Source organism: Mytilus trossulus, chromosome 1 (assembly GCF_036588685.1).
Source record: "Mytilus trossulus isolate FHL-02 chromosome 1, PNRI_Mtr1.1.1.hap1, whole genome shotgun sequence".
NCBI lineage: Eukaryota > Metazoa > Mollusca > Bivalvia > Mytilida > Mytilidae > Mytilus > Mytilus trossulus.
Genome location: NC_086373.1, coordinates 54,615,230 through 54,627,364, shown reverse-complemented (window position 1 = coordinate 54,627,364; position 12,135 = coordinate 54,615,230). Strand labels below are relative to the sequence as shown.

The 12,135-nt window shown below is 30.4% G+C and overlaps 1 protein-coding gene across 1 annotated transcript in view; it reads left to right on the top strand.

The window, feature by feature from the left end:
* Positions 1 to 11,416, top strand: part of LOC134727531 (metabotropic glutamate receptor 3-like) — a 58,293-nt gene extending 46,877 nt beyond the window's left edge. Inside the window, exons 4-5 of the mRNA XM_063591914.1 lie at positions 2,161 to 2,350; positions 10,381 to 11,416. Coding sequence (XP_063447984.1) covers positions 2,161 to 2,350; positions 10,381 to 10,487 — 297 coding nt within the window. The 3' untranslated portion in view covers positions 10,488 to 11,416. The remainder of the gene's footprint in view (positions 1 to 2,160; positions 2,351 to 10,380) is intronic.
* The last annotated feature ends 719 nt before the right edge of the window (positions 11,417 to 12,135 follow it).

Genomic DNA, 12,135 nt, shown 5'->3' with positions numbered 1-12,135 from the left:
AATTGCATCTACTATTATTTATTACGTGAGCCTTCAACCCATTTATTTATATGTGTCATAATCCTGTACTAATCACTCACTCAGATGTTGACAATTTTTCAGTAAGGAGAACTTGTGTATTATTATTTATCTTTCGTCCCTCTTTTCTCTTACACCTTCGTCAATATGTATCTATATTTATAGCCATTTTAACGGCAAACATTTTATTTCTTATTTCCTGTCTTACAATGTATACCGCGGCATTTTTCTTGGAATGATAGATCGAATAACGATATTTTAGTCCAAATAGAATATTCCAGATATTGTTGTTTTTCTAAAAGGTCCTGGACACCGTTGTGGTATAAAACATATTGTACAATTATATTAACTTGATATTGCAAATATAACTTAAATCAATTGAACAATCAAAATCGGTTCACATAAGAAAATAAATAAACCAATCATCACATTGGGATCAATGAAAACTTACTATACAGTATGCGATTTGCTCATTAATTGAAGGTTGAACAGTAACTAATAGTTGCGAACGTCTACGCGTTATTTGATCTCTGGTAGTTTTTGTCTCATTGCCAATCATTATTCCAAATCTCGTTAGTTTATATATTTTGCTAAAACGCAGAACGGCCACAATATTTCTACATTAGTGTGACAGTTCAATGTGTTTTCATTATTTCTATCAAGAGACGGATCATTTGTTAACAAGTATTTATTTTATCCATCATCAATGAAATCTGCAGTACCACTAATGATAACGGGACTAAATTATTTTGTAATCTTTTCCATCTGCTACAACCAGTTATGCCTTGTACTCTATGGACCATTTCGGTATCAGAACAATTTCATGCCTGGATCAACACGGAAGATCGTATCGATTCCTGACTTGACATAGGATTATATCATCTTATGAATCTACATTTTTACTGACAGCCTGTTCTGTTTAATTTCTTATTGAATAGCACCCTACTAAATAGAAAGGTTTAATTCTGATTGGGTCAGGTCAAAACAATAAGTTAACATTTATAAAAGAAGCCGATATCGATATTTGTTTGTAATTGATTGTTTTATTATAGAAGTTTGTTCAGTGTTCCCAAGAGAATTAAATGATCTTCCAAATAAATGTCTTAGTTTTTATTGAGGTTAACTAAATTTGTCCATCAACTGTTAAAAAGGAAAATAAATGAAATTTGAGAAATTGAAATAGTTGTATATTGATCACGTTTGATTCTTAAAACGGAAGTTTTGTAACACCATACATTGATGGTAATAAAACAGAGTTAGACGAAGCCGACAGATTAGCTGTAACCATGTTACCAAAGACACTAAATTTATTATAACCTTATTTGATTAATTCATTTAAGTTATACAAGTCTGTGATGAAACCTTTAATATTAGATCAGCTTGGCAAATTATACCAACCTAGTAGACAGTTCTTGGACTAGTTTCTTTAATACAAGAAAATCCCAGTAACTTTATTGATACTGTTAAATAAAAGAAACTAATTAGAAAAAGAAATAGTACGTTTCTTTTTATCGTAAATTGATTACGGGCATGATAAGACTGGTATTTTTATTGTTTTAATCAGTATTCTACATTGACATTAGACGGCAGTTATATGCCTCGGTACTCTTAAAACCAATATAGGAATCTGAGTTTGGTTGATTTATAAAGATAAAAATATCTAGTATGATTGCCTTTGAGACAACGTTCAACAAGAGATCAAATAACGTAGAAGTTAGTGAGTTTAGGTTTAAATACCGTATCTTCAATAATGAGCAAAATTCATACCGTTTAAAAGGCTATAAATGGCCCAGATATAACTAATTTAAATCAATTCGTACTGATTCCTAAGTAACACAAAAAACGAAAAAACAAATAGAATATACACCAACAAACAACATCCATTTAATTGCAGGCCTATGATTTGGGGATAGAAAATGAAGAATGAGGCGGGATAAAATATATTTGATAGAACCCAAACCTCCCCTTACATGGAACAGTTGTGGTACAACACCCTTTACATTATGTAAGACCAAACTATAATGATCCGATCGATTTAAAGCAAAAAAACTACTGACATAATTCTGGAGAGAATGTAAAGTGTACTTGTTTAGTATAAAATTAGTGAAAGCCATATGAAATGTGTTTGTTTTCTCTTCACAGATCCAGATAACAACATTAAGTGTGTCAATTAGTCTGAGCGCAACAGTCATTCTAGTGTGTTTGTTTACGCCAAAAATGTACATTATAGTCTTCCATCCTGCCAAAAATGTTCGAAAACTAACTATGAATTCTACTAGTACAAAGAAACCACAGTTAACCAGTAGTTCTGTATTGAACAGTAACAATTACGGTAAGTATTATTTTAACATTCGAATTTTATTTTATTATTTTCAATATATCCCTATAACTACTGTAACAGTAAATTAAAGATTGAGAGATTGATAAAACCGAAACAACGAACAGTTTAAGGAGGTAGACCTAGGCTAAGGGAAATAACTCTTAAAATCACCAGTACGTTTGTGTCAACCATTTTCATAAATATATTCTAAGCTTCAAGGTTACATAGATTATTTCCAATCTGTTTCAGATAAATGCTTAAAATACATGGATAAAACTTGACTTTTACAAACGCATAACTGATTTAAGGAGTTATCTCCCTGAACCAAGGTCTACCCCCTTAAGATAAAAAAAAATATTATATAGAACGAATTTAGATTTATAACAGAGAAGCTTAAAAGTAATATGAAGTTGAGTGTGATACCTTCATGTAATATAATTTTGAGCAACGGTTACATGATATGCAATTTAAACAAAATGGTTTCGATAAGGCAACTACATATGATTTTTCCTTGTTTCAAAGTAACATCACAAAAATACTGAATTCCGAAGAAAATTCAAAACGGAAAGTCCTAATCAAATGGCAAAATCAAAATTTTTAATGATAGAACACATCAAACAAAAGGACAACAACTGTCATATTCCTGACTTGGTACATGCATTATCAAATATAGAAAATAGTGGATTGAACGTGGTTTTATAGCGCTAAACCTCTCACCTGTATGACAGTCGCATATAATTCCATTATATTTACAACGATGTGTGAACAAAACAGACATACAAGGTTAAATATATCGTCACTTTTTCAATACAAAAGGTACATTCATTTTATAAAATACTAAAATATTCAAACATAACAAACAAAAATAAAACAGCTGCTTGTTATATTCGCGTTGTAACTCAAATACACGATTATCTGGATATAAAATATATTCCAAGCAATTTGTTATATTTTAATATGTAGCTGCTGCTTGTATTTGACATATAAAACCGTGGCCTCTAATTCGTCATGTCAGGTCAGTCGTCTTTTTCTCTAACTATTCAAATAATCAAAAGACATGAACTCTTTATCTGTTGATAAGAATATAATGATCGTTTTTGAATATGAGAGCAAAAACATATAATGCGAAAGCATCAATTATAACTAACAAATTAAAAAGAATGCAAGTGCAACCTTAAAGATTTACTCAGTAACAACTGAAAAATTTGTCTGAATTTCGTGGCTACAAGTCGTAATACACGAGTGTATTCAATCTGATGTAAAGTGGGTTTGATTGAATACTATATGTACATTCCTATACGTTAAATGCAATTTTAACTCGTAAGGAAGAAACAACAAATGATCTTAGGATTTGTCTGCAGTTATTTTTTCCCAGAACTATTAATTATTGCAAATATGTTCTGTCGGAAACTATATGTTATGTTAGTTGACACGTCTCATTGATTAATAAAGAGAAATGATATAATTGACTCCTGAGAAGAATTATACTTTATACAAATTTATTGTCTGATATTGTAATACAATAAATACAATCTAATGAAGTGTTTATTGTTGATGATTGATTTGCCCTAACGTCCGTCTCCATTGTTATCTAAAATTATTATTCATCAATATTTTCTTACTTGGAATTAATTAGACTTTGGAAGTCCTATGGTAGTGTATATTTGCATGGGATCCTGACTCACTTCTAGACAAGCGACCCGAGTCAAAGAATATAACACGGTACAACACTAACACTTGTACTGTTAATAAGTTATAAATATTGTTCTCATTTGATAAGTTATAAATATTGTTCTCTGATCATACCTAATATGATGGAATCCCTCGGTCTTCTTCCAAGGCTTGTAGTAGATCCTTTAGTATTTAATATGCACCTTAAATGTACTGACGTAAAATATTCTGAAATTCACCTAAATTCAAAAATTTTCAAACGTTGTTTTTTTAAGTAATATATGCGGATGTTCTATACCCAAGTTATTATAGATTGCCTTATCTGTATTTAAAAAAACCTCTAGTTTTATTTGGTTCTCAATGGTCTTCAAAGCGATACTATGTGTATCGACAGGGTGAGTGTCTCCTGACTGACATGCATGCTCCAGCCACCATGTGATTTCACACTCGGCCAAAACGTGACAATCAGTTATTATTCAGAACAGAAGACTATATTTGAAACAACAAACTCTTATAATAATCACATTAACTGTGAAATAACCATGATAAGATATATTTATAGTTGTTTGTTTTGTTTTTGTTGCTTACTTTACTTCATTTCAAATATATGTCATCCATTTTACGTAAGGAACACTTAAGGGCATATCTATCAGTTTATTTCTAACTGTGACAATTTTTCCTTAAAGATATATAGGCTATTTTTACCTACTTAAATCAAATATGTAATAATAAAAAAATGAACCTTCATGTGCTACTTTTTGAGTAAAATGAGGTAAAAAATCGGATTTGTGGACGTACTTTTTAGTTTTAAAATAAAACACAGGTTGTTTTTTGTTAAATTGTTTATACATGGAAGTTCTCTTTTTTATAGGTATCTTTTAAATTTATGAAATATTTTGTTTGGAAATAACTAAAAGTTTTTAAATGTTCATGAATGTAGAAAAGAAACCGTAATTTTTGCTGTATATTTATTAGATTTCTAAAAAATTGCACCATTGACTTTTTTTTGTACAAATAAGCTCTATACGTAATCAAACTGAATTTCATTTAAAAAGAAAAGAGGGGTCATAAACTGGTTACAAAGTTAAATCAGTTTGAATGATTAAAAGCAGTCGAAAAATGCATCTTTTCCGAGTTTGACGTCGGGAAAATCACAGTTTACGTTAGCAACGTCATTACCTTCCCTGTAACCGTAGCATATTCCCTTAATTAAAGTGAGTAGTTTCGGATATTACAACTGAATAAAAATTGGTATATTTGAAATACAAAAATGCAATCTACAATCTTTGAAATGTACCTCTTAAGGAGGCAGTAGTTTACCGATGTTCAAATCTCGTAATCGATTGAAACGAGACAAATTAATTTAACAAACAACAACTTAGGGAATCGCGTAACTCTGAATGAAGCGAAACCCTTTGTGTCGACGTGTGTTTTATCTCCTGCTATATGCATGCACAAGCTACCATGTGATTTCACACTCGGTCAAAAAGTCACAATCGGTTATATTATAGATCAGACAACTATATCGGAAACTTCAAATTCTCGTTTTATTTTTGATTTAGTGATGAAGAATATTTTAGAGACTATTGGCACCAAAACTATTTTAATTCAGTTTTTATCTAACGACTTGTGTTTTGTTCAGTTTGTTGTCAATTGACATTTTAGAGAAACTTCAAAAACAACTAAAAAAACTTAATTCAAAGTAGATGAAAACACATAAATAATCATTGGAAGCTGCATGTTCTCTCAGCTTTAATTTTGCGTGTAAAGCACCAATTAGAATTAAAGTTAGTTGAAATGAATCAATTGTATCTTTCAGAATTGAAAAATAAGCATTTGATTTCGAAAGACATGGTCGATGACGTCGTTTTAAAGTACTTTAATTCTTTTTTTTTTCATCAACATTCACTGAGCTAAATTAGCGTTTGTAGATGAACCTATAGTATACGCTGGTGATTAATAGTGTTAAACATCAGTCCTGTTGGGCATTCAATTTTCATTAGGACAGTATAAAGGATTATGTATTAATCACTTATATTACATTACGCATAGTGTTTTCACAGTAGGGAGTGATACACTCAGCGTATTCGTTCTGTTTAATAGTTAATTATAGAATTAATTCAATGTTTTTTTAAGTCTTCGATTTTGAAAAGTACATCGCTTCAAGTTTCTGTAGTTGTATTCCCTGAAAAACAGAAATCCATCATGGTTAATTGTTTTTTCTGTAACCTGAACGTTTAAATATTTGGTTTTCTGGTAAGGGAGAAATCAATAGATGAGCATGTATAGCATTTAGGTGCAGTAAATATAATTAAACATTATGAAAACGCTTGAATTGATAATATGGATAACTTATATTTTAGATCAGTGTTATATGTTATATTCGTACATGTACAAATCAATCGTACTTTATGATGGTTTGGTGTTCTTTCTTGAAGTACATATTGATAATCTGTGTTAATTTCACACACAACATTTCTGCAGCAATTAGAGTTTGGTTTTCACATATTTTATTTCATCAATATACTTGATACATAGATAACAAAATGAATTAACTAACAGAATTTCGCGTCAAGGGATGGAAGTTTTTACACAAAACAACTCTTCTTATTAAGCATGAACGCTTGCTTTTTGTCAACAACCATATCAAATTGATTAACCTGTAAATAATCATGACCTTTAATGGCTATGTTTTGATGTCGTCTTGCCTGGCTTTGGTTGTACATGTTTGTACTTGTATAGCTCTTTGACCTTCTTAATTTGCTTTTGATTTTCAAATATGTGGGCCTCGAGCATCACGGAAGAGACATTGATTGTTGAAATAAGTATCTGATGCACTAAAAATGGTATCGTTTATACTATTATATGCATATACCCTGGTCTCTTTTTCTCACGTATGAACATTTTAATTATGATACGTGTTTGTCGAGGTCAAATGCAATGGTATTTTCTTCTTCTGCGGGGACAGTTTTTCTAGAAGACAATGTGACTAAATGTATTGAACTTTAAAGATAAAGTACAGTTTTGATTGATATTTCTTTAAACACATCTAGACAAAATGTCCATGTGTTTTGAAGACGAGAACAAACACACCAATATACATTAATTTTTTATAGATAACACGAAAAAACAATTTCGTAATGTTATCTGCCCTGATATTATGAAAAGAATTCTAAACTAGGATTCCAAGACAATAACTACTGTAACAGACAACTGTTACATTAATAATTATCATGAAAAAAATCCGTCATCAATAGAAATAATCTCCAAAAAACATTCTACAGAGACCAGTCTAAAATTCGAAACAGCAGCTGATAAACCTTTATCTTATCTTAGCTATGAGTATCAGGCATCTATTTATCACCTTAGTATATATATTATAATTTTTAATGTGTTTCTAGATAATTTTTTGAAAAACAGTTTTGTCCAATATTTAAGTTTCTAAACCTTGTATCAAGTTATATTGAGGTGTTTATTTCATAGCATTGTTCATCGTTTAATTTGGTATAAAATATGCCCATGAACAATCCATATTTTGGTTTAAAGATACATCTAATGCTCATGCGTTTTATACCTCTGCGTCTATGCTCCCATTAGTTGCACGAAAATCCCTATACCCTTAGTAAGATTTCACTATAAAAACGTGATGGTTAATAGAAAACCCTTTTTCGTTGACATTTTTGTTCTTATGGAGATAAACATAGTGTGCAAAAACGTCTTTTTAAGCGATAACATTGTGCTAAGGTTTTTGAAACCGCGATTGTCGTTTGCTGAGATTGTCTTGGCTATTATGAATCTTTTATATTCAGGCAAACAGCGCACATTATTACCTCCGCTTCATTGAGAACGATAATAACGAGAAAGAGATAATGACAACATTAGACGAGTGTCTATACTAAGGATTAAGCTGTAAATAGCATTAATTGACTTGTTTTCGTTTTATTCCCATTATTTAAAAAAAAAATGAATAAATATAAGCCTTTTACTATGATACATGTTATTGACGTACAACAGAAAATTATCGTCTAAACTTCCTTCATAAACAGAATCTACATTTTTTTCAAGACCAATATAGCGTAATTAGTTCTAATAGCCAATATGATCGTAAAAGAAGCTGTGAATAAAATGTGTTCTTCTTCATATAAAATGGCAATAAAATGATATTTTCCACTTATTAGAATTTACATAAAATGTTTAAAATGTGATCACTTCCTCTGATACGAAAGGTTTATGACTTTATAATATCATAATTACGGTTATTTCAAATCATTTTCTATTAATCGGTTTCATATTAAGTTCATATTTAAATTTCATCATTTCTTTTTTTCTTTTACTGTTGAAAGGCACGACATACTTCTTTATTATGGAAGGATAATTTATTTTCGATACAATTTTTATTAAACGAACAAAAAAAATAAAAATTCATACATAAAAAATATGCATGTAGTTTGATTAAATGTTAGAATTAATAAGTTATCGCAAAAATATTACGTATCAATAATAAGTGGAGAGGTGGACTTCAAGGGTCAAAATCTCTTCATTTTATTCGTGAATCAAAATAATTTCTTCCCATGCAAGGATAATCTGACTTTGACGGTTTCAAGTATCAGTAGTCTTGCTATATGTCCCCTACCTTCTGTCTTTGTTCCAATTTTACCCCTGTAACAATTTTACTGGTAGTTGTTATTTAATTTTTCGGTTCTATGTATATTGCATCAGCGAATGTTTTTGTTGCACTTCAGTGTGACCTGTTGCTCCACTGTGTTCCTCTTATAGTTGGTGTGTTTCACTTCGATTTTAGTTTGTAACCCGGATTTGTTTTCTCTCAATATTTTTTTTACTTTGAACAGCGGTGTACTACTGTTGCCCATATTTAATGCTATAACTAAGACATAAGAAGTAAGGGTTGTGTAGTTCCGTCATAAAGATACAAACGGTATGAGTGAATGCATAATGATATGCAGGGTAAACCATCTCCTAGGAGAAGAAAAAACTAATATCAAGTTTCCAGTAATTTTTTATTCCCTATCAGAATTTCTAAGATCATGTGAACTTGAAAAATTCGATGTTATACATTGAATGTATAAAAGTATAATTAATTTTAATGTCATTTTCTTAGTCTGTAAATGCAAATATGATTAAACGAGGAGAGAGAAATAAAGACAACAGTAGTATACCGCTGTGCGAAATTCATAAATCGATTGAGAAAAAAACAAATCCGGGTTACAAACTGAAAGTGAGGGAAACGCGTCAAATATAAGAGGAGAACTATGACACAACAGAAACACAACGTTAACATTACAAGGTAACACACACAGAAACTACATTATAACAATGGCCATATTCCTGACTTGGTACAGTACATTTTAAGAAAAAACAAATGGTGGGTTAAACCTGGTTTTGTGGCAATGTTAAATATAACATTAAAATGACAACATTACATGAATTCAACACAAATAATGGGAGAACATATAGGACAGAGAAACGCACGAATACTAGCTAACGAAAGGTACCAGGTTTAATACGTCAGACGTGCCTTTTGTCCCATACGACTGACCAGTGACACTCAGACGAAAAAATTTCGAAAAAGAACAACATTGAAGAGCACAGTGGACCAAAAGTTTCAAAAAGTTGCGATAAATAAGGCTAGGGTTTTCTGCCTGGGTTAAAAACATCCTTATTATTAGAAAACATTTTACTTTTAAGTTCTTACACTTATCACTTGAAACATTTGTACCATGTTTCAATTAAGATATAATATGTTTACATGTTAAACCTATTGGTTGACCCTTTTGGTTTTTTTATGTAGATCTACAACTGAACTTGATGATTTGATTTTTAGAAGAAGAAAAAAAACCATAGTTTTCACCAGAATCTACGAAGGCCTTTAAAACCATTGGTTTAATACTAAATTTTGCCTTGTTTAACAGTTACAAAAAAAAACTCATCTCATTTGTATATTAACAAGAATCATAATTTAAAAATCCTGAAATGAAACAGAATCTGGATACCCTGCCATAGTAACTATTATTGCCCTAAGTATTTTGTGCGGTTTGTGTATACATAGCATACAGTAGGTTCTATATTGCGTTTTGTTTTAACTATTAGTCTTCTTGTTGATATTCGTTTTCTCCTATGGCTTTTTCAGATTTGTTCGACCGAAGAGTTTAAGCATCTCCTTATAATCTTACGCCTCTCGTCCATATACTATATATATTTATCTATGTCACACCAATACCTTTTTACAGGTCTGTAACAGATTGATACATATCTATTTGATTTGTACTTGAGGTGTAGAACTTGTGTAACTATCCGCATCTGCCACATAGTTAAAATACATGAAATAATTGAAACATATTGGATATTTACAGATGGCGGTGCTGGGGAACGTATAAAATTAAGTGTAAATTATGATGAAAGATTTGGTGTGACTACAACAGAGAAAGAAGGAGAGACAGAAAATCTTGATATGTTATAGAAGCAGGATGTGGATATTTCTAACAAGACAAATAGATGATGGACACTCAAAAAAATTCTTATTAAAAGCTAGGTCTGAAAACCTTAAAGGAAATTAGAATAACGCTCATTCTAGGTCATTTGGTCTCTGGAAGAAAGTTTTCACACTGATATTTTAAATTGTAAAAAAAAAGAAATCTTATAGAAGATGTGTTACTCAAATTGATCAATGTGTCTTTTTTTGTACCAGTAACCATGTATTTTTGGTACTTTAATTTTGAAATATCTCGATTGCATGAATAAACAAAACAAACCGCAATTAGAAGTTTAATTCAGCGTTTTCCGTTTAAGAGAGACAGGTAGATTTACATCGAACTCATTTTTTTTCTAGAGATAACAAAAAAAAAAAGAGCAAATGGTAAACATATTATTCTAAATTGATCTTTTTCAAAGCTTTTGCTTCGCAGGATTCAGTTTTGTCCAATAACATCAATGCCCAATGCCTTTTTAATCTCCCTTGTATCGATTGTAAAGAAGTGACAACTGTGTCATTATGTCTGCATGAAGTGTTTAAACTGTTTTTTTATTATTGAAAAAGGCGTTTGCCAAAAATTGGTGCAAGCAGAGTATCCTGTTGTGGGTTATTAAAAATATAGGACAGGATAAGTAAATCTCTTGGTTTCACATAAGATCTTTGGTACTAGGATTAAACTGTTTTTTTCGTCTGTATGAAATAAAATGGGAACACATTTTCTTAAGTTGAAAAAAACACATCCAACTTGTAAACTGTTGTTATTTAGAATTCTTCTCTCATTACTCATTTATGCATATAGAGCTCGAAATGGTTTCAATATAACTATCAATGGTTAACCCCAAGGACAATTAATCTTTGATCGAAAAGCGTTTCAAAACTGTATAAAAATGATTTAATCAAAGATTATTATGTCCCCAACATCGAGACATCTGTTATTCATTACTCTTTTATTTGAATTTGTCAAGCAATATTATATGTTCAAGTTATTTTGTTTCGTTATCTTCATTCCGTGATGTCGCCAAATTTGACCTGTTAAATTCCAAATAATCATTTATATATTTTCATGATAATAATAAAATTATTTATCTGTTAATATCATCATTTATAAAGTCATTATAAATGATTGATTTTTCCAATGAAAATTAATTTATTTTGTATATATCAGACAATGGATTTTTTTTTAACATTTAAATGTGAACTTCATTTTCCACATATATATGTGCATTGATCATCGTCATGCCAAAATATTTTTCATTTCTTAAGGAGTCGTTGTTTAGACAACTGAGTAGCTTATCAATGTTCAAATTTCACAAATCGATTTAGACTTGAGACAAACAACGTTACAATAAAAAAAAAATGAGGGAATCGCGACTAAAGTTTCCATCTTCTGGTTCTATACTACATTCAATATTTTCTTCTGCAACTATTTTTATTGCTAGTCTATACGCACTTCTTTTCATAGTCTAGAGTTACGCGTACCAAAAATACTTTAATAATCAAAAACGTTTTCATTTATCATGTTAATTACAAGTGTGTCAATCTTTCAGTCATTACTTTCTATCTAATGACTAGTTTCTTGCTCAAATATTATGAATCGATTGAACTTTCATATAAAGTTGTGAATCAATATACTTTT